Below are 22921 nucleotides of genomic sequence, written 5' to 3'. Positions count from 1 at the left end.
AAAACCTAAATTTTACTAATCCAAACACTGAACCTTTACATTATCTTAAACTCAATAACTTAATACGTATGCCTTAACTTAACCTTGCCCTAATGCCTAACCCTAACTGGTATAGCTTTACACTAATTTTAAAATTAACCCCACTTGTAATTTCTGCCTTCAATAAAAAAAAACGAAACACAAAGACCAAACCCTAAACCCAACCACTAAACTGGATATAGCCTTTTCCTTGTGGGCATTGGGTGAAAGGGCCCATAAAAGGTAAAATATTCCTTGTAATACAATCCTTCTGGGATTTACCTAATGAAAATGTAACGAACACGCACACAATATTTACATATTATCAATCAATAGATAAACAGACTTGACAATAACACAGACGAAGTACACATAATATAATTAGGGCAGTTTATTTCTAATCTCTAACATGATCATAGACTAGGAACAAGAGCTTTACATGGGGTTATGAGACTATATGACAACTATACATTAAACACACATGTTGACAACTACAGCAGAATGTAGCTTGACCAACATTATCTTAATATCAACACACCATGCAAAAAATGTAAAAAATAACAAACATTTGAACAATAATATAGCACCAATAGGAATCTAGTGTTGACCCTAACAATAAATGTTGAGGTATTGGTATAAAGTATAATCGAAACATACAGTACACCGAACAATATTGTTCTTTACATTTCATTTAAAAAAACGATTGTTAAGGCTAGCATCATGAATGTGAATCACTGTCCATCTGGTATTTAGATAGTTGTGCTTATTAAAAACAGTATTTGTTCAGTCTCTTGAGATACGGTGGATATCAGTCACCACAGTCACCACATGTGTCATACAGTACATAAGAAATCTGTGTGGTGGAGGGAAATAATAAGGGGTTCAAACAAAATTGATAGAGGAAAAAAACTCAATAAAACCAAATGACCAACCGTATTCATTACTTCAGAGTTTAGTGTAAATTCACAGTATTTCATGAAAGCTTGTTGTGTTGCAGTCATCAACAAACATAACATACTACAACAATACTAGTCTCACATATGCATGAAACTAAAGTGGCCAGTTCAGTAGGTCCTCTTGGTGACCTTAATGTACATCGGAAGAACAGTTCGGAAGTCAGTTTGAAACAATTGCTTTCACAAAAAGTGCCCCAATTTGACACAGTTCTTGGGTATCTGCTTTACTGAGATGAAAGAATTAACAAGAATTTGTTTTATGTACTCCAGTTTCCAGAGCTTTTTCCAGCTCGGTTTGTACATTTAAGAATTAAGAATAATTACAATGCTCAAAGACAGGGAGAAGGCACACATGCATGTTTCAACAAGTGAGACAATGTTATTGAAATTGTGAGTCCTGTGGCCACCTCTTGGATAAAATACAATTATAAACCCTAACACAGCACATCGGAGACTAACCATGGTAAATATTAACCATGGTAAAATACAAGCAAATATTAAAAGGCCTATATCCTGCCTTAGTTTAAATCTGAGTTTGTGACTTTCAAATCTCTAGAAAGATGTTTTTCAAACATGTACCAAACCACTAGAAGGTGAACATGATTTATTCTAACTCAATGTATAACATTCAAATGGACAATAAATGATAAAAATCCTGAATAATTTCAAAGCACTGTAAAATGTATAATTTTAATTTCTTCAAATTAAATAGCGATAAAACTGTGTCTCCGCAGATGTCAGACCAATCAAAGATCATTACTGAGGTAGACAGTAGGCATGGTTTGAGCACTGATATCACCATCTTTGACCAAATGTTAACAAAACAAACATGAACTATTTCAGATTAACCGAAAGAACCAAAGTGTCAGTGCATTCTGGAAATATTTTGGGACCACACTGCATTAAAAACAGAAGCAACTCAAAACTGTGAGTTCAGTCTGAGAAACTGTTAGCACCGTTCACTGAAAAGCAGGGAAGGATAATTATAAAATGTTTTACCCTCCCTTCACCAAAAATCTGACATTAATATTGCTGTTGTGATTGACAATGGTTCGGCATACAGCAATGGACCTCCTACCTACTCACAGGCAAAGTAGTCTTTGAGTGGAGCAAAGAGGTGGCGTATAACTGGCACACTCCATGATCGTCCCAATACCTTCTGCCGCTGGCTTCGACCCATGTTGTTGACATCCGTGTAATGCTTGGGAAAGCCAAAGATTCTGCAGGCCGATCATATTGAGTGGAAAACATTAGAATAACTCCAATAGGACAATGATTTTTAGGGGTACATTGACAAGACAGATTAGACATTAGACTTAAAAAAATTATCATAAGTATTACATTTTAAAGCAACTGTAATTACACTGTAATCACTTCTAAATTCCATGCTGATCCAACCATAACAATTTACTATCAATATAAAAGCCTTACTTCTCCATCTCTGTGCACCAAAGGTAGTCTTCCTTGCCATTAAATTCGACCGGTAGTGGTCCCATTTTCCCTTGTCTAATGGAGTTGGACTTGGTGGTGATGGTACGAACTTTGTTATACTGCAAGGGACATAAACACAAAGAGAACTTAACCATATTCAACCACTAAACATACACACCAGTCACATCTCATACTAGAAACTAATTTAAACATCCAAAGATTTACTTTGGAATTAACCAGAGGGTCAAACTTAATTTCAACCTTTCTTGCTAGTGTTGGCTGAACTGAATTATGAGACAATCAAGACACAATATTTAATCACTCTTACCTTGGCCTTGCGCCCAAGCTCCAGACAATCCTGTAGGTCCACCTTGTCATCCAAAGAAGTAGCTAGAGGTCTAAGGAGTACACATACAGAACGTTAAACTCTCCAAGAGTTTTACCTAGTACTACTGTAAATGGTTCTACCTAGAATCGATTAATGAACGCTTTTACCAGGCTTACAGTGCATTCAAAAATACCTATATTTATTTATTTACTGTTATTTTACGATATTTTTTGTATGCTAAGAACAGATTCTAATTTGCAGCAATGACCTGGAAGCAATAAGGGTTAACTGTCTTGCTCAGGGTCAGAACAGCAGGGTCTCTCCCCTTGTCGGCTTTCATTCGCTGTCCCAACACACTTGACCACTAGGCTACCCTGCTGCCCCATTTGTTGAATTACAAAGTGGGATTAAAATGTATTCAGCTGATTTGTTAACAATATAAAAAAATACTGCATAAGGTCTAAGTGGCCAGCAAGTGATATTATAGTGGCTTGTTAAGTTATCAAAACGTTTAATAAACTGCATTCAGAACGATTACTTTGGAGAAAAATCACTACCTAAGTCATCTAAAGTAGAACAACCATTTCAGTAACGGCACTGCAAAAAATTTACCAACTAACAGATTTGCTCATTTTCACCCTTCACAATCTCCCATGGGCAGAGTTGAAATGACTGAATTATGCAAGATTTTACTTCTGGTTTTCAGAGATTACAACAAACTAAAAAGTCAATCATTAATCAACATTTTTATGAGCAAACCTGTTAGTGCTTATGAACAACAATGCAGCACCAGGGTTCTCTTGAACAAACATGAAAATGTTACATTGAAAATATAACATTACTGGCCCTAGTTACTTGGCTCAGGTCGAGACAATGGTAAGCTGTTTTATGTCAATTTCAATGTAATTTGTTATTTTGAACTTGTAAGTTCAAGTCTCCTCTGCATTTAATCGGTAGTGTTATAGGAGCATACTTGGGGGGAACAATTTTGCAAAAATGGAACATGATGAACAGGAATGACATTCATGGTAATGTTGAGATCATGATTCTGGGGTGTCTCATAACCACCCATTCTTACAAAAGCCTAATCAAGGGGTATGTCATTTCACACTGTATACCTTGATCGTTTTTATCATGTACTGTCCATTGATTGCATTTTGAGACCAATTTCTGTATCATGATCAAAGTTATTTCCTATCCTGTTAATGAATTATTCTAATCAACTGTAAGAAATGGATGTGTGCTAACCTAGCCTACATTGACTGAAATGATCAAGGGTGTAATCTTGGGTATACAGTAGTTGATATTTTGTTACCAGTAAATGTTCTCCTGGATATCAAGAGATAGTTGAGAAGTAAGACTAAGAGTTTAGATTTGTGTGAAACTAATTCAATAAATGTTTCTTTGTTTAATTGGTGGAGAAAAAAAAGGAAGATGGCATTAGAATTTGGCACCAGTTCTCCTGTGTTTTCACAACTTTTGTAACAAAGAATCAACCTTTCAGTCAATAGTATAAAAGGCTCCTGTAACCATAAGACTTAGAGCAACCCATCCTGCAGGTAGTGTATCTTCAGATTCTGACGTGCTGTTGACTTGCAACCGAATAAGTCGACATAACCAACTGCTATCTACATTTGAAGACTTTTGATTGTAAATTGTATTACTGAGAGGAATTTGTTGAGTTTCAACAGTAACATGTGGCCAAAAACAACTGCTATTTCTACAATATATGTGTACAGAAATACAAATTGGAATCCGTCCCATCACAAAATGTTCTGGTTTTAACCTGTACAAAGGAGTTCCTTACAGAAATGATTCAAACTGGAAAGGCTGCGCCAGTGTGGCATCCCAAAAACATATTTCAGGCACCTTTACTTTTAGAATTGTAGAAGAGTGTGGGTGGGTGTGTGTGTGTGTGTATGTGTGTGTGTGCATATTGGGATCAGTCTATATGTTACTGATACTTAAATGTGTCTGAACTTTTGACTGGTACTGTATGTTTACCTGTTCATGCCAGGGAGGTTTCCCCAGAAGTAGCGTGCTCTGTGTGCTGGACTCACTTTTACTGCATCAATTAGGATGGGATTGCACTGGAAACAGATTAAATTATTAGTTTATAAGATATTACATTATTTATGCAAAACACACACATATATATATGAAATTAACTGATGAGAGAGAGTTAGAAGTGAATAAAATAGCTGCTAGTATCTTTACCTCAAGAAAGCGACATATGTCGGCCTTGTCATGAGCGCTCATAGCCACCACATTCTCAAAGAGCCAGAAGAACGGACGGTTATCATCTTCCTTTGGTCTCATCATGGTCAGCATTCTGTAGTATTCAAAAAACAGTCTTCCTGTTCCCTCTGGAAATGAAGACAGAGAAGACTATTGAAACACTATTGAGCAGTTGGTGCAGTGGCTTAAGGCCCTCTTTCCTAGCACCAAGCTTACCACTGCAGTCTATGTTCACCACTGCAGTCTATGCTTAAAACTGCAGTCTATGTTCACCACTGCAGTCTATGTTCACCATTGCAGTCTATGTTCACCACTGCAGTCTATGTTCACCATTGCAGTCTATGTTCACCACTGCAGTCTATGTTAACCACCTGCAAAGCAAACTCAGGTCCTCAGTTGAGTGAGGTTGCCTTGTTGACTAACACAATGTCCTGGTTGGATAAGCAGTGTAGAAAAAAGCTGAATGGTTTAGTATGGATGCCTAGGGGAAAAGCTTGCCGCAATCTTCAATTCTTCTATATCCAGTAGGAGTGGTTACTATGACAAAGGGCCGTAGACACAATTAGATAGCTCAATACTGGAGAAAAGGGATATAAGTGTGACTTAAATGAAAAGGCCAGGAGCCATTCATGAGTCCAGTGGATAGTATATCGTGTGGAATGTGCATGTGACAGAACCCTACCCTAAATTCTGATTAAAAAAATTAATAATGGACTTGATAAAGTCCTCCAGATATGTACTGTATTTTCTAGCAGAGGCACTCCATTAACATTAAAGTTAATAGGTTAGTTACCAAATAAGCCCTTTCGAGCAGGGTTGACACAAGCCAAGTCATTGCAAGGGCTTCCTCCAATCAGAAGGTCAAAAGGCCCCCATTCGGCCAGCTGAAGAAAAGCAAACACACAGGTTAGAAAATGATCACAAATTATGCATGTGCTTAAACAAGGAGACTGGACCAATTCATAGGCGTTGAAATCAACTCGTTAGCCCCACTAGAACCACTGGGAGAGATCTGCAAAGATGTGCAGTTTTAGCAGCCTATTAACATGGAAAAAAGGACGTTGTATTTTTCCTAAAACCCCTCTCGGTTTTTCCATTGCTTATTCATGGACAAGCGACGCATGTGCTTAAACTATGAGTCTGGACCTACACACTGGACCTCTACACTAGCGTTGGAATTAAAGCCTTTTCGTAGCCTATTCACTAGGTGCATTTTAAAAAAAAATTCTCCAGAAATTCGTCGTGTTAGGCCTCGTGGATCTTTTGTTTATCAGTTCATCTGGTGGCCATTTCACTATCCATTAAGTTTAATTGTTCCTTTTGTTTGCTTTTATTTTTTTATTTGTACAGTTATGGTTACAGACTCTCTCCACTTCCACACACTCATATTGTGAGTGTAATTAATTTGCCAAAAACGAGGGAAAAAAAAAAAGTTCAACAAAGTTGAGGAAGAATTTTCTATAAACACCGCAATAATATCATTACCATGAATAATTTTGGTCACGATAATTGTGTAGTGAAAATCTGGTAGCCTTAGTGCCGGTTCTAGCCTTTTGGGGGCCCTAAGCAAAATGTCAGTTTGGGCCCCCTCTCCCCTTTCAGTCCCTAGCAGTCGGAGGCCCCCTAGCGGTCGGCGGCCCTATACGACCGCGTGAGTTGGTTACGCCTGGAGCCGGCCCTGTGGAGAGGTTCTGTATTTCGAGGTTCGTAGGTGAAAATTCATTCGGCGGCAAGCAAGAGAGTGTCATCTACTCTTGACCAGTCAGTTACATTTGCATTTCTACAACCAATACCACTGGTCGGATAAGTCCATCAATCTAATGGAAAGATGAGCGAATCAAGCGAAAAGCAGATGGACACCCACAGTAAGACAACAAGGTAAATATTTTAGCAAGATACACAACACTAATAAGTATTTTTGATAATTTATTATTTTTGATTAATCGTCTTCTTGAAATAGGGACTTTCCATTGGATTGTTTTGACATGTTTTTATATTCCATAGTTTAAATGTGTTTCAAAATGTATGTAGGTGTGTATATTAACTCACATGTTTCCTTGTGATGGTGCGTACGTCATTGATATGTTCAATCTTGCCCTCATGTTTGATCATTCCCACAGCGATAGAGTCTTCACAGATCTCTGAGGCAATGTAGCGTTTCACTATGAAGCCCAGGTCTTTGAGTACGAGGTACCCTGCAAAACAGACACAAGGGACACACAGAGCCATCCATCACCACAAGACACCAAAAATAAAACACCTGGGTGACTGTCAAGACTCTTGGAAGACGAGTCAAAAGTTTTTATTTACTGTGTAAGAATTTTATTTACTGTGTTAGAATAGTAGGCATTGGTTGAATATCTGATAACAACCCGTGATAAACGACATCGGCAAAAATACAGATAATCTTCGGAAGTATACGTTCCTCAAAAATACCAGTCACTCCTATGTAACATCCCCTCCAAAAACGCTCAAAACTCCATAGTGTACAAACCTGTGGCAATTCCATCAAAGAGAGACAAAACCCGTATGGGTCTGCGCTGATTGGCAGGGATTGAGGGATACACCCTGTGAGGTTCAAACTCAAGGGCACTGTTATTGACGAAGAACTCCTGGACACGCACGCTCCAGTCAGGCCGCAGCTTGAGGTTTCCGTTGCACTGGGACGGTAAGCACATGAAGCAGCTCCATGGGTCCACGTCCTTCAATTTGTCAAAGGTTCCCTCACCCACCAGGATGTTGAGGCAGTCCTTGCAGAAACACCTAAAACACAAAGAGGCGAGGGGGACGACACAGTTCATAAGCATGTAAAAGCCTGAAGGGGACAAACGTGAAGATTAGCATTTACCCTGTCATGCTTGGGAATAAAAACGGTTTGATTAACGATCTTGAACAAGGACAACTTGAAAAGTGCTTACCTGCAGCAACTGGCGTTGCCACAGAGGATGACCTCAAGGCCACCGCAACAGACAGTGCAGTAGGACTGGTAGCCATCTTCGTCATACCTGTACAAGGTCTCAATGAAATTCTCCTGCGGGGGTTAATCGAGGGACAAATTTACAGTGGTGACGAGGGCCGATCAAACATGTCCACACGTTTTTGTGAATTAAATGGACAGAATGAATGGGGGACCGAGGTTAGTTTACCTTGCACTTCTGGCAGAGGCTCCCTACAAACAGCGGATGGAAGGTGTGGGTGTCGGGGGAACCACATGACAGGCAGAACTCTGAGGTGACGGGAGAATGCATGGTATTATTTAGTGTCTTTCGGGAAGTGCAATGGGAATACTGCACAAACAATTTGGGTGGTTAGTGTGGAAAGTGAAATACCGTCGATCTTCTTGCCTTTAGTGACATCTTTTACCATTGCCTCTGTGAAGAAAAACATTGAATTGGCATAAATGGAAATACAATCTTTCAGCTGGGTTTAGGAGTAACTGAATGTATGCTGGGTGTACACACTATGTATACACTAATTAGTTAGGTTACCAGCAACAATACAACAAAACAATTTGATGATTGCTAAGATGTGGTTTGGAAAATAAAAGTGTGACTCCTTGTTTTCTCAGTGTCAATCAACAAGTTCTACCTGAGTGAGTCTGACCACACATCAGACTAGGGCTCTTAATTTAAATAAAGACTATAAAAAACCGAAATGTTATTATTCCATTATTATATTCTTGGTATTTATTTCTCTGGATAGTCGTGCCGTAGCCATTTTCACAGGAGGAAAGACAACTTGGCACTGTGCCATATTTCCATGCGGGAAGAGTGGACATAAGCTTGAAGGTATGGATGAGTAGCCATTGCATCAGTTTATCCTAATAACATACATTAAATAAGGATTACTGTGGAAATAGGATTTACCTCTGCTGTGGCTTGTATTCCCACTGGATGGTCTGCTCTTGCACACATTTTTCCTCTTAGCTGGGGGCTGGTAGTCCGACAGAGTCGAATCGGAAGAGTCAAACTTTGAATCTTTGGGAGCTTTTGTATGGAAACATGATAAAAGGAAACTGAGTACACCTGCTAACCCGAGAGTAATTACAGTGTTCCTCCACATGTACAGGGTTTCCCTAATATGGAAGTGGACTGTATGCCACACATACCTGCAGCGGGGGGAGGGGCAAACCCATCTGGCCCAGTGGGAAGGAATCCACCGTGTGCCCAGTCCAGCATCAGTTTCAGCTCCTCCTCTTTATTGACCGCTTTTTGAAAGGACTTCTCACAGCGTTCACCGGCCAACTAAACAGACATGAGCAGAAGTTGTGAGTGAGTGATGTGGCACGTTGCGGTGTTATTACAGCATTGGAGTGTTTTGTCGTTTATATTTCACTTACATGAATTACAGCCCAATTTATCCTAAGATACATTATTTAGGGTTGCATTTTTCCCCCATCAAAATATTTTTCAACAGTCCTGATAGAAATCTGGTTTAGTTTAGGTGTGAGTTCAATTTGAATACAAATATCCAGCATGCAATGCATGTTTTGACATTTAACTTTTTAAATTTTTATATTGGTAATTTAGTATCATCAGATATTTAGTTATTGGAATCAACAACCGATATCACTTTCATGGCAAGTACAAAAACTGAATGTTTTAGGTACTTGCACATTTACTTAAAAATACAATATACCTGTATTTTAACTAGACACTACTTTGTGTCATATTATTTAATGGCATGTTTTATTTTTTACAACTGTTTCATCTAAACCAAGTAAGGTTTGAAGTAAATCAAGGAAGATCAAGCAATCATTTTGTGTGATCTTCAATGTAGAAAGTAACATTATCCTTGATGTTGCTCTTTCTCCCCCAGTCTGATTTACTGCCTGGTTTTGTCCAATCTATGCTAAAGGATTGTTATCTATCAGGAATGGGGTCTTTCTAGTTTCTAGTTTGATCTTTAAAAAATGTAGTGCCACATTTATTGTAAGAAAACCTACATCACTCTGTTCATTACAACTGCAACTAGTTCCATGTACCAAGCACTAGTTTCTCTTGTGACACCTAGTTTGGGAAATGGAGGGTTGTACAGTGCTTTACATTAGAAGGTTACACAACATTCCAGTCATACCTCAAGAACCTGGTAGATGGCATCTTTGTAGGTTGGCAAGCTGGCATAGGAATTCTTGCAGAAACACTTTGTGAAAGCTGCAAAATGCAGAAGCCTCTCTGCAAAAATCTGCAGAACAAAACAGGAGAGGTGAAACATCTATGCAGCAGGTCCAAGGTTGCTTTTGAAAACCGCTCAAGTCCTTACCTCAGAAAACATCCCGTCGCCAAACCACTCCACCCGTCGCATGGATATAGCCGGTGGCTTACTGGACTTCCAGAGTACCACAAGTCCAGGCCACCAGGAGAAACCTTTCACCTTCCCCCACACTAGCTCTCCAGTGAGGAACCCCTTGCCATCCTTTCGGGGAAGAACCAGGAGAAAGAGGGGTATTCAGATGGGTTTATATAATAAGAAAACATCAGAATCCATAAGAAATATTTTTCTTAAAGTACAAACCTGGTAATCGCCCTTCTTTGCTGATTTGGGGCTCGGTGAGGACATGCTGGATGAGGACATGCTGGATGAGGATGACTGATTCTGATTCTTAGGAAGCTGAAAGTCAAATAGATGGATGCTTGACCACACAGATGAAATAGAATCACCTACACATCCACTGATATCTAGTGATAACCCTAAAATCAGGCTCAAAAGGTTATCTTATGGCCTTCAAGATGGCGTAGCACACATATCTAGTGGCACTATAAGGGCGACAAGGGCATTGTGCCTGAGAAATCCATTACTTTCAATGAAGGACGTCCACTTCGTCCAGCAAAACGACTGACAACGCCCAAAAATACCAACAAGTTGCTGGTCTCAAGGTTAAAACAATTTTAACTTTGTCACCTGAAGTCGGTGACCTCCGAAAATGCAACCAATCGGCTTACAATGTTGCTCGATCATTCCATGAACAAAATGGAGAAGAAACTGATGTTGTTTTTATCTGCGTTTCCATGACTATACAACACAACACTGAATGCATAGTGGGACTGGCATGGGGGGGAAATAGTAGTCAGGTGGGACGGCAAGTTAATAAGTATAGTATAGTGTATAGTGGTGATTGAATTTCCAGTTATCCATTTGTTGATCATTTATACTCAGCCATGTGAGTTATAGAATGAAGGCTGGTATGGTTGCCAGCTAATGTCAATAGACGTTTTTTCGATGTCTGCCTTGGCTAGCATTTGTGCCCTAGCTTGCACCCGCCTATCATGTGAACGCCACAATAAGGCGCCCTATTGAAGAACAAAGCTTACCACCACAGTCTATGTTAAAGCTTTGACAGTGATGCAAGTGACTGGAAAGCTCCATAGGCTATGCTGAATGATTCCACAAAACATGATAAATAGACACTTAAAATGTCATACTATGGTATTTTACATGCATATTGTAATATGCTACTCTGGTACTTCGTCAGGTTTTGTCAGCATTAATTACATTCTTGTTTAAGTACGAACCTGGTAATCAACACCCTTCTTTGCTGACCTGGGGCTTGGTGAGGCGGATGAATGATTCTGATTGTTTGGGAGCTGAAAGTCAAAAAGATTTATGCTTTTGGAATGCACTGAAAAATGGTGGAAAATGCCATGACGGACACATCCACAAATGTTTGGGGATAACCCTGAAAATGTGGAAAAAGACACTTGAAAGGTAACCTTATGGTATTGTACACATGCTACTTTACATGTACTTTGTGTATGTCTGGTTTCGTCAGTATTGATATAAGCTGACCATCGTAGGGACAGTTTGAGAATTGTCATAATGACAGAGGTGATGAAATGATAAGAGACGAGGAAATAGGAGACCACCAAATCCATAAAAAGGGTTAAAATGGAAATCAGAATATTAGAAGCCGAATTACAAGAGCCATGCAAGGACAGAATGATGAGCCAATCACGGCCATGCGCACCTTCACAGCAAAACATGTTTCCTAGTGTTTTAACTGCACTGCACCTTTTACTGGTCCATGTGACGGGGGTCAAAAGGGCTGCCCCCCGGCGAAGGAGCCAGAGGATGCTGGTGGGTGTAGATATAGGAGGATGGGCTCATTTAGATAACGTCTGGGTTCAGTCATTTAGTGGTAAATGCACGCCATCGCAGCATGCACCGGTGTTGTTTCTAGCGCATGTGCTAACCTTGCTGATACTGTAATGTAATTAAAAAAGTCATTAAAATGCACCTGTTTAATTTACTGAACTATCCCGCACAACTGCCTGGAATGGAATGAATCCATGTGTGGGACATCGTTCCATTTCTTCCATACCAGCCATAATTCTAACAATCAGTCCAGCTGTCCTCTGACACCTCCGCCGCTAGCCAACACAGGCAGGAGCTCTGAGAGTACCTACCGACGCGGCCTCGGACTCCTGGTCCTTTTTGCTGCCGTTGTCAAGAGCCTGTGGCTTGGCCCAGACGCCGGCACCAGCCTGAAACACAGTTCTCGCCTGTGGCTTCTGGCGTAAGCTGCTCTCCCAGCCATAAATGCCCCTAATGGTGCCCTGAGGGACAACACACACACGCACACACACACACACATTACACACACTGTGCACCGGCACTGTACAAGTGCGCGCACGCATTCACTCAGTCATTCTAGCAACTCACACACAACACACACTCACCTTCTCATTTCCAATAATTGCCACTAGCCCACTACTACGAACCGTAAAGCAGACCCACGTAAGAAAAGAAGAGAAGAGAAAGGAGAGGATATAAAAAAGCTAATGACACGGTTAGTTAGACAAGGGATGAAATTTGCATGCACTTATCCAGTGTTTGTAAAGATATAATAATGTGAAATAAATCCAACAGAATGGTTTATTAGACCCAGGACAGCAGACTCAACTGCAATGGTGACACGTATTTAACAAACCCTGCAAAGAAAGGATTACCATAATGCAAAAAACCATGAGATGTCCAGATGTCTATTCATGCAAAAGATGGATGCACTCTTTTCTTCTTTTCTTCGTTTGAGTATAATGATTAATATGGTTTCCATGTGCACTTTGTTGTGAGGTCATATTTAAATGTATTATTTATGTTCTCGTTTATTTTATTTAGGCTGCATTAGCTATATCTGTCTTTCCCAAAAGTGCGATGTTATGTGATTATGACCCACAAGAAAACAATAAGCACTCTCATTTTTCATTTTGATGTTACAATATGTCTTGAATTGTTTGCCTAACCAACAGACATAAAATATGGTGCCACAATAAAAAAATAACAAAAATATTACCTCAGTAGTGTTTGTCCAAACTACATCGTCCTCTACAAACACCGTACTGTCCTCGTTATTTGACCCGTCTAAGAAAAACATATTTTAGGAAATAAATAAATGTTTTGATGCAGGAAAATACAGTTTTGTCTAAAAGTGTCCAACATTGAAAAGGCAGTGGACAGAAAAGCAGAGAAAAGTGGGGGTCCATTTCATTTAAAGGAATTAAAATTAAATTAAATTTCTGAATTTAATTAAATTTACCGTAAATTGGAATAATACTGTATGTATAAACCATAGAATGCAGATGCAATAATATATTGCCCCCGTGAGAGGTTTTGAAGCCACCGTTTTGTATACATGTTTAGCTTAAATAATATAATTCAAATGTAGGATGTCTGCATAGAATAAATACGGCAGACTAATGTAGACAGTAATAAATGTCTACATATTGTTTCTAAAGTGTATCTTTTTCTTCAAATGAGAAAGTGCCAAGATGATTGCGCGAAGGCTTCAATACAGTGTCCCATCAGTCATCTATTGTACAGACGTAGATAAATCATTGGGAAAATGCAGGAGGGAGATTGGTAAGCATTCTCTGGTAATGTGTCACCAGTACATCACCTTAATGGAGTGTATGTGATATGAATGATTACCAATGATCATCTTCATTAACTGTCAATATCTTTTCTTACTGAATATCTTCTGCAGCCGCACTGTGCATGGCTTCACTGGCCCATTAACGTAATTCACCTCTGGAAAACAACACATTGCTTCTATTATTAACAGGGATCCTGTGATTAAAGTATGTGAAACACAAATACTGCTGAGTGCTACTGTGACTACAGAATATAGATGGTTTTTATTTGTAGCCATTGTGTTTCTAGCTGTGTAGGGTGCAATGTGGAATGTCATGTCGAAATGACCTTTTGCTCCCAAGGCAAATTCATACCAAACAATGGTAACAGTAATAACAACTCCACAAACACTGTATGCATAAAGGATGCATAAAGGATGCCAATGTATGGTACATTGATAACTACACGTCAATACAATAACAAACCTTTTTAAATTACAATACATGTAAACTATCATTCGTACCCAGTTTAAGAAAATAAATCTGTCTATTCTATCATTTACACTAAAATAAATAAATAATTATAAAAATAATAAATAACCCTAAAACTGACCACACACATACAAACCTGAAGCATGTTCTTGCTACATTTACCTAGCCCTACATTGGAGAACTGCCTCGAAGTCAATCAATTAAAGATAACCCTTTCATATGCTAATCCACTTGATAAGATGCTTACCAGCACACACAAACATGCTAATGATAACCAAAACCGAAACTTAAACACCTTTCAGGGCTCTTCTTCAAATAAAACATACTTCCAAATACATTTCATCTTAATACATTCCACTACTGTCATATTTATACAGCCCAATGGTAAAATAACTTACCTGATAGACTCTTTCTGGGGCGACCTTTACTTTTCTTCTTCCTGACAGCCCCATTGACACCACTATTGTCTGAGAGAGTGCTGTCATTGGTCAGGTCTAATTCCTGAATGGAGTCCAGCTCACTCTCTGTCAAACTGTCAGTTAACTGGGCGCTGTCCCCATTCACCACAGCCTGAGGAGCACAGACAGGTGGACACAAAGAATATAGATGTAGGTACATATACAGGCACACCAATCCCTGCACACACATAAATGGAACAGCATTACTGTAAAAACATTGAAGGCGAGCACTTCCAAGTGTGTAATGCTAATTGTATTTCACATACCTGAGTGAAGACCTTCTGAGCTTCAAGTGGGGGGCAGGGCATGGCTAAGAGGGTCAAAGCAAGTTTCCTGAAGATGCTGGTCGATCCAGATGCCTTCAGCACCATACTCCAATGTTGCTCCAGTGAGGATGCTACCGAACCATTCTGGACACCCCCATTACTACCATTTACTTCCCTTTGTCCCTCTTCTTCCTCTGCCAGCTGGTAATCCAGAAACTCCTTGTTGAGCTTGTTGATCTCCTCAGGTGTGCTGCAAAGCCCCAACTTTGCCCCCAGTTCTCCCACAGCCTTCCCTGTTATCGTCAGCCTGTCCTGAGGGCTCAGTAGCTGGGCTATGCTCCTCAACAGGGCATCACTCAGGGGCAGTCCCTCCGCCAGGCTGGCTGTGAGCACACTGTAGAAGGACAAAGCCTGTTCCCGAAATGATCGCAGGGTTTCACTTCCTGTCTCCGATATCTCGCACAGGAAGTCCTCCACAGCACCCCCGCCCACATTCAGCTCTTCCACTGGCAGGTGGCACTCCTGGGTTTTAAGAAGTGAGGTATCGCAATCTTTGAGGAAGCACACGACAGCCTGAGGCCGGAGGAAACTGGAAGCATAGGAGCGCAGGAGGCTGCTGGCGTCCTGTAGGACCTGAACGAGGTCAGCCCGAGATGAGCCCTCGTGGTGATGCAAACGCTCCTGAAAGGCACGGAGAGGTTCCAGGGCCTGGTCCAGAAACATAAACGTAGCCCTGAGTTTCACATCCTGCAGCTGTGTGCAGATCAGCTTGGCTTTCGTATCTCCCTCATCAGAGGAGCTGAAGTAGGTGACGAGATGGGTCCATTTCCCCAGAACCTTCCGGACTAACGTGCAGAAGCTAAGGCAAGATGTGGTGAGGGGAAGCTTGAGGCCACTCGCACTGCAGATGCTGGCAAACAGCTCCCCCAGGTTGGCATCCTTGCTGGAGCAGGATGAGTAGTGGGTGTAAATGTCTACTATGAGCTCCTGGACCTGAGTGGAGAGCTCGGCCATCCCGGCGTGGCAGGCTGCATCAGCTACTCCGTACAGCCCATCCAGCACCAGCACATTGGGGTTCAGCTCCCTGAGCTGCGAGCAAATCTGCTCTGAGGCAGCACCGTTACCGTGTAGGTAAAGAGCAGCGAGGTTAGCCGCGGAAAGCCCAAACCTCCTCACGGTGTCCACTGGAGCCACGTCACTGCCATCAGTTAAAGGCTGCAGGACATCCAGCAGGCTGATGCAATGTCTGGCTGCCTTCACATTGAAATACCCCACTAGAACTACGGAAGCCACGCCAGTCCCCTCTAGGGCCACTCCTCCGTAAATATATAAGCAATAAGGAGTATTTTGGCAGGCAGAGACTATGTCTTTTGGGTACTGTAGTCCCATGACATATCTGCCGTATTGTTTAGACACACGGTCCGCGACCGTTGAGTTACAATAAGACTGAATGAACTGCAAGACCAGTTTACTACAGCGTGGAGGGCTGCCGTCCGGCCTGCTGTTACCTGAAGGCATGAGAGCGCCATCACCGGCAGACAGGCAATGACTGTGGTGCCTCTTGCTCTGTGAGTGACGCTTGAGGTCAAACAAGCCAGAGTGAAAGATGTTGAGGTTTAGGTCACACAGACTGCAGTAGGCATATATATCTCCTAGGGCGCTTGGCTTCACCCAGATGTATGACTCTTCCCATGTATTATCATAAACAATACGTTTCCTTTGGTACTTCACTGAAGCTTCTTCGTCCGTATCGGTTTCTAACCCCGCTGTTGGAAAAGAGAACGATTAACAAATTGATGAAGACAAAAAATTCTACAATAATCTACCTGGAATATGAGGTCATGCAAATATTATTTTGACCAATGATAAGTGATGAACACCTGATAGGCTGGGGCTACGGCTGGCTGTCTTACGGCCCTTTAAGCCTTGTCCCAGAGGGGAGCGAAGGGGAGGTCTGGCAGGCTGAATATCCTGGCCTTGGCGAGCCTCTAAAGGGTTATACACCTGCTCTGCCAGGTTTGTCTGGAAAAACCTCCTGAACCACTTTAGGAATACGAAGTTAGGCTGGAACTTTCCGTCTATCAGCTCCTCCACTGGAACAATCTGAAAAATTAGAACAATATGCTAATACACCATAGAGACAAGATGAGAATCCCTGTCAACCCGCTGCGCACATAGAAAAATTCAATAAGATCCTTGATTTCAGTGTGATAAACAGTGTGATATTGGCGCAGGTTCTTTATTTTTTTGAGAGAACATAATGTTGTGTCTAACCTTAGTGACACCTGTCTTTTTAAAGCTAGCTTGGAGCAGGTTGTAGTTGTGGAGGAAGTCTGTCTTGTCCTGAGCCTGGAACTTCACTGTGCTCAGGTCTATACACCCTGGGAAGAGCCAGTCCATCAGCTGGCAGTAGCAGGAACCTGCACACCACACACAATATACATATAAGTCAGCTTGATAAAATAACACACTAGCAGTAATACATTAGGCTACGTGTAATTACCATTTTATTGTGCCCATGATGTGCTTATAGTAGAGATTAAGTTAATGAATCGCCTAGCAGCTTTTCCTTTTAGTTCAAATAGTAGTGAGGTACAAAGTAACAACATAAACTAAGGTGCTTTTCAAAGAATATATGTGGCAATGTGTAGTGGGTTATGGGGAGGATAGGCCTGACCCCCCGGAATTCCAAACCACTGTTGGTTTTCTCTTTCTAGAATTGTAAAACATCAAAACATTTCTGTCATGTGAACTGGTTATTTTTTAAGTCCTTTTACCTAGACTGGTTTACCCAAGCCTCAGATCATTTGAATGTTTGTTGTCTTGACTTTAACCTGACTAAACAGATCTGTAAATATCATCAAAAAGTTGATTTATTTCAGTAATTCCATTCAAAAAGTGAAACTTGTATAATGCATACATTAATTCCACCCAGACTGATATGTTTCGATTGTTTATTTCTTTTAATTTTGATGATTATAACTGACAACTAATGAAAACCCAAAATTCAGTATCTCAGAAAATTAGAATATTGTGAAAAGATTCAATATTGAAGACACCTGGTGCCACAATCCAATCAGCTAATTAACCCAAAACACCTGCAAAGGCCTTTAAATGGTCTCTCAGTCTAGTTCTGTAGGCAACACAATCTTGGGGAAGACTGCTGACTTGACAGCTGTCCAAAAGACGACCATTGACACCTTGCACAAGGAGGGCAAGACACAAAAGGTCATAGCTAAAGAGGATGGCACATTAATAGAGAGGCGAAGGGAAGGAGAAGATGTGGTAGACAAAAGTGTACAAGCAATAGGGATAACCGCACACTGGAGAGGATTGTGAAACAAAACCCATTCAAAAATGTGGGGGAGATTCACAAAGAGTGGACTGGAGTCAGTGCTTCAAGAACCACCACGCACAGACGTATGCAAGACATGGGTTTCAGCTGTCGCATTCCTTGTGTCAAGCCACTCTTGAACAAGACACTGCGTCAGAAGCGTCTCGCCTGGGCTAAAGACAAAAAGGACTGGACTGCTGCAGAATTATGTTCTCTGATGTAAGTAAATTTTGCATTTCCTCTGGAAATAAAGGTCCCAGAGTCTGGAGGAAGAGAGGAGAGGCACAGAATCCACGTTGCTTAAGTCCAGTGTAAAGTTTCCACTGTCAGTGATGGTTTGGGTTGCCATGTCATCTGCTGGTGTTGGTCCACTGTGTTTTCTGAGGTTCAAGGTCAACACAGCCGTCTACCAGGAAGTTTTAGAGCACTTCATGCTTCCTGCTGCTGACCAACTTTATGGAGATGCAGATTTCATTTTCCAACAGGACTTGGCACCTGCACACAGTGCCAAAGCTACCAGTACCTGGATTAAGGACCATGATATCCATGTTCTTAATTGGCCAGCAAAATCCCCTGACCTTAACCCTATAGAAAATATATGGGGTATTGTGAAGAGGAAGATGCAATACGCCACACCCAACAATGCAGAAGAGCTGAAGGCCACTATCAGAGCAACCTTAGCTCTCATAACACCTGAGCAGTGCCACAGACTGATCGACTCCATGCCACGCCACATTGATGCAGTACTTCAGGCAAAAGGAGCCCCAACTAAGTATTGAGTGCTGTACATGCTCATACTTTTTATGTTCATACTTTTCAGTTGGCCAACATTTCTAAAAATATGAATATTAATATTCAAATTTTCTGAGATACTGAATTTGGGATTTTCATTAGTTGACAGTTATAATCATCACAATTAAAAGAAATAAACATTTTAAATATATCAGTCTGTGTGTAATGAATGAATATAATATACAAGTTTCACTTTTTGAATGGAATTACAGAAATAAATCAACTTTTTGATGATATTCAAATTTTATGACCAGCACCTGTATATATATTATAACAGACATATGTCAATTTGTATGTGTAGTGTATTATGAGCAAGATGGAACATCTGGATGTCTCACCACAGGCTATGTATTCCTCAGAACCTTTGTCAATCAGATGCATGCCTGACCCTGAATTGAACCTCTAAAAATGTTTTATTTTATCTTCATATCAATTGGCACACACTGATATTGCTGCAATGGGTATCCACTGCAAACAATTGCATGATTGTTTATGCAGATGTTATACTGATCAAAAGTGTAAATGTAACATCTGCAGAAGGAGGCAAGTTTGGTATAACAATATAAAATAATTTTACTTGCAATCAGGCTGTAGTGCTGCATTTCGTTGTACTGTACTCGAACTGTTCAATAACAATTAAGTTGAATCTAATCTAGTGACACTTGAGACTTGCATGACAGATGCGATTTAACTTCAGATTACCTTTTCTTTCTGGGGTCTAAGCAGAGAAATTTGCAAGAAAAGGCTACCAAAAATGGGGATATTTGATGGAAAATAGGGACATCTGTATGGTAGCCTCAAACAAAGGACCGAGCTCAGGTCAATAATTCCTTTGCTTGGTGAAAAAAAAAGATTCTCATTGCCAGACCCATGATAAGAATGGATTGTGTGGTTGTGGTAGAAAGAACTGATAATTCTCCCAAGAGCTGGATGAGTTTGTTGGCACGCAACCCGCCTCTGCAGGTGAGAGTGGTGATGAGCATTACAATTATTTTTTGGGTGAGATGACTCTTGTGTCTCTGTTAACCTAAAAGAGCTGCCTCATTTGGTCCCTAAAATTAAATCTCAAATGTTAGGCATTAATAGTAATATACCATTATGAAATAAAAGTTAAAATAGGTTGCATTTTTACCTGACCAAATCATCAGATTGGCTTGGGTGATTGTATATGTCAATGTAAACTAAAATGTCAGGTAAAAGTTTGAGAATATACCTGAACATATCTGTTCCAGTCTGGTAAATTTGATGTCTAGATTTTTATTTAGCCAGTTCAGCAGTTCATAACGGCTGCATTTGTCTGCAGTAGCATCTGGGGACTGATCCAGGTCCACATTTGTCGCCATTGTTCCTAGAAAATGGCACAAAGCAGAGAAAGTTTAACATGTAGAAATCATTGTATATATTTTTTTGCTATCTAATTCAAACATTCAAACGTTTTAACATTTGTAGGTTTGTGTTAGTTTCAGTTACAAGTAGACTATAAAAAATATCATTAGGGTAACTTGGGGAAATGCCCTCTTAAGGGAAAACTTTTTTCTGACTCAAAAAAGCCATGTTTGATCAGATTTAGATATGTACATAATGACTATAGTCAGACAAATATGCTCCCTGTTGATAAAAAATGCCCCCTCAGTCATTTCATCCTGTTGCCGGGATTGCTTGTCTCTAAAGTGACAATATCCAAAGGCAAAAATATCTAAATTAACATTTATTACAATATCAAATAACTTTTGATAATTATTTAATTGTTTTTTGTTAACCAAGCCTTAAGTTAAATAATTTAATCAGTAATATTGAACAATTCTTTCAATATCAGTGTCAACTGATAGGCCTGTTACATTAGATGCTAACATGTGCGTAAACTAGCTATTAAACAAAATACTACTTATATATGGCTATATCTTGAACTTTTCAGCATATATCTTGACATATGCTGTTATGTGGTGTCATTTGGTGGTATGGTGGAGAATTACGGGTGGTTTAACCCAGGGAGGCGTTTAACCCCAAACTACCATACAATTACACAACTATATCGTAATAGTAACGCTAGTTCCGTGATTAATGCCTATATTTCATTAGTTAAAAAAAACTAAAACCTTACTGCCAGCTTGAAAGCTTAAGTTATTTTCAACAGTAGATTAGAAAGCTAAAGACAACTGTCTTTCATTATTAGGGCCACAGCTATGTTGTCATAACAACTGCTATGCCTATCCCGTCATTAAACGAACCCCTGACCCATTCCGGGGGCATGAGGGTGTATCAGGGGTAGACATCCAATGAATGAGTCCGCTTAATCTTTTGTTCTAGAGAGAAAGAGCCGAGTGACTTTTGTTGTTTTGTGGCGATAATCGAAGAACCAGTTCTTCGAAAAAATCAATCTTACTCTCTAACTTACTTCAGTACACTCCATGTAGCCTACACTCTATATAAGACTGCATGGGAAATAAAACTGCTAGGCTGACGATTTCAAAAGGAGCGTTTATTAGGTTAATTGTTTTGTGTGTAGTATAGTAGGTTACATTGGCGTTAAATGTTTGATCAGAACCATACATTTGAATATTGCAGCCACACGCTTTCGAAAAACGTGCAAACCACATTGCTTTTCTTTACCATACCAGTTCCGAGTCAGACCCGGTCACTTTCTCCTCCCCTTTCACGATGTGTATAAAGAAATCTCGCGGGGTATTATGTTTTGCCGCGAAGGCAGAGACGAATTATTTCCTAATTTGATGTCCTACACTGGACAGCTTTTTTCGAAAACTGGACAGATGTTTGATGTCTTGAGAAAGTGTTGTAGTAGCAAGACTGTTGCAAAGTAGACTAAAAGTATCTTCATTTTGAAGACAGCATCTATCCATTCAGCTACATTGTAACACATTGCCTGACAGGCACACTTCGTATCAGAAGACGGCTGTAGCCTTGTTGTCAATGTATGTGTTGCTTATATACTGGCCTTTATAACCCCAGACATCATGCCAATAGGGTAGTTGTTGTCAAACAACATTGTTTTTCTAATGTTGGTCTTTAGCATTGCCATCGTATCTATATGTCTACCGATATGGAAACAAATGATCTATAGTAAAATTAATGTGCTGAAGGATTTTTTATACTGACTGTTAATATAAAGTTAATATATATTAACAGAGGAGTTGAACCATGCCGGTTCCTAGGTTGTTGCTTTGTCTTTTGTGTCATCCAGGCTTTGTGCATAAAGTGGTTGACCAATAGGCCTATATAGTATATTGTACAAATATGAAAATACGCGCAATCATAGTTTCAACATTATTATAATCACACAAAGAAGTCTAACAGTAGAAAATGATAACTAGTACCTTTAAAATATGAATCATTGGTCACCTACCGTCTCGTCCCTTACTCCGGGTAGCCTATACTAGACTCATCCACCGGGTTTGAGAACCACTAGGCTTCTTCCCCAATACCATCCAATGACGTCTCACCAATCTGGCTATTCTTGTTCGGGATTGGCGGACTGTACGAAAATGGGACGTGTCATATAAGCCTACCTACAATGGTAGCTAGAGTAAGAAAGCGATGTTGCAATTGTGCATAATTATACAAATGTTTTTTTTTCATATTCAAACGCTTTGCATTTGGTCGACAATGTATATAAATGCTGTCAAATACTTGTGTTGTTTTGGCTGATCATCTCAAACTTTATTGGCAATAGGCCGAGGGCCCCGGAGTTCTTTACCACGATGGCCGAACAGGAAAAACTAAACATCGGCCAAAGGGCCTCGCGGC

At 40.2% G+C, this 22921-nt stretch overlaps 1 protein-coding gene across 8 annotated transcripts; it reads right to left on the bottom strand.

Annotated features, from left to right (window-relative positions):
- Nucleotides 1-394: 394 nt before the first annotated feature.
- dnmt3ba (DNA (cytosine-5-)-methyltransferase 3 beta, duplicate a) lies at nucleotides 395-22606 on the bottom strand. Of its 8 annotated transcripts, none has more exons than XM_020052095.2 (26): nucleotides 22521-22606; nucleotides 20373-20507; nucleotides 17308-17453; nucleotides 16914-17136; nucleotides 15034-16799; nucleotides 14708-14879; nucleotides 13936-13995; nucleotides 13262-13329; nucleotides 12375-12524; nucleotides 11484-11555; nucleotides 10486-10581; nucleotides 10234-10386; nucleotides 10048-10155; nucleotides 9080-9215; nucleotides 8838-8957; nucleotides 8301-8342; nucleotides 8118-8197; nucleotides 7890-8002; nucleotides 7466-7734; nucleotides 7021-7166; nucleotides 5765-5855; nucleotides 4951-5099; nucleotides 4738-4823; nucleotides 2734-2803; nucleotides 2406-2524; nucleotides 395-2194 (listed from the first exon to the last, which is right to left on the bottom strand). In XM_020052095.2, the coding sequence occupies exons 2-26, from the start codon at nucleotides 20500-20502 to the stop codon at nucleotides 2053-2055; spliced, it is 4707 nt and encodes a 1568-aa protein (XP_019907654.2). In that variant the 5' UTR covers nucleotides 20503-20507; nucleotides 22521-22606; the 3' UTR covers nucleotides 395-2052. The 8 variants fall into 8 exon arrangements, with proteins under 8 accessions (XP_019907654.2, XP_019907655.2, XP_019907657.2 ...); XM_020052096.2 differs by having other exon boundaries at nucleotides 22492-22574; XM_020052098.2 differs by lacking the exon at nucleotides 11484-11555.
- Between the last annotated feature and the right edge of the window lie 315 nt (nucleotides 22607-22921).

The sequence above is a fragment of the Esox lucius genome, chromosome 12 (assembly GCF_011004845.1).
Source record: "Esox lucius isolate fEsoLuc1 chromosome 12, fEsoLuc1.pri, whole genome shotgun sequence".
NCBI classification, from domain to species: Eukaryota; Metazoa; Chordata; class Actinopteri; order Esociformes; family Esocidae; genus Esox; species Esox lucius.
The sequence above is the reverse complement of the archived record's forward strand: the minus strand, read 5'-3'. Positions and strand labels throughout refer to the sequence as shown.

What these genes read in the sequence shown, in the direction of transcription:
- dnmt3ba (XM_020052095.2), bottom strand. Translation starts at nt 20,502, where the DNA reads ATGGCGACAAATGTGGACCTGGATCAGTCCCCAGATGCTACTGCAGAC. An exon ending in TTTGGACAAACACTACTGAG is followed by an intron (nt 12,525 to 13,261) that starts GTAATATTTTTG and finishes GTTGTCCCTCAG; the next exon opens with GGCACCATTAGGGGCATTTA. An exon ending in ACATATGTCGCTTTCTTGAG is followed by an intron (nt 4,824 to 4,950) that starts GTAAAGATACTA and finishes ATCTGTTTCCAG; the next exon opens with TGCAATCCCATCCTAATTGA.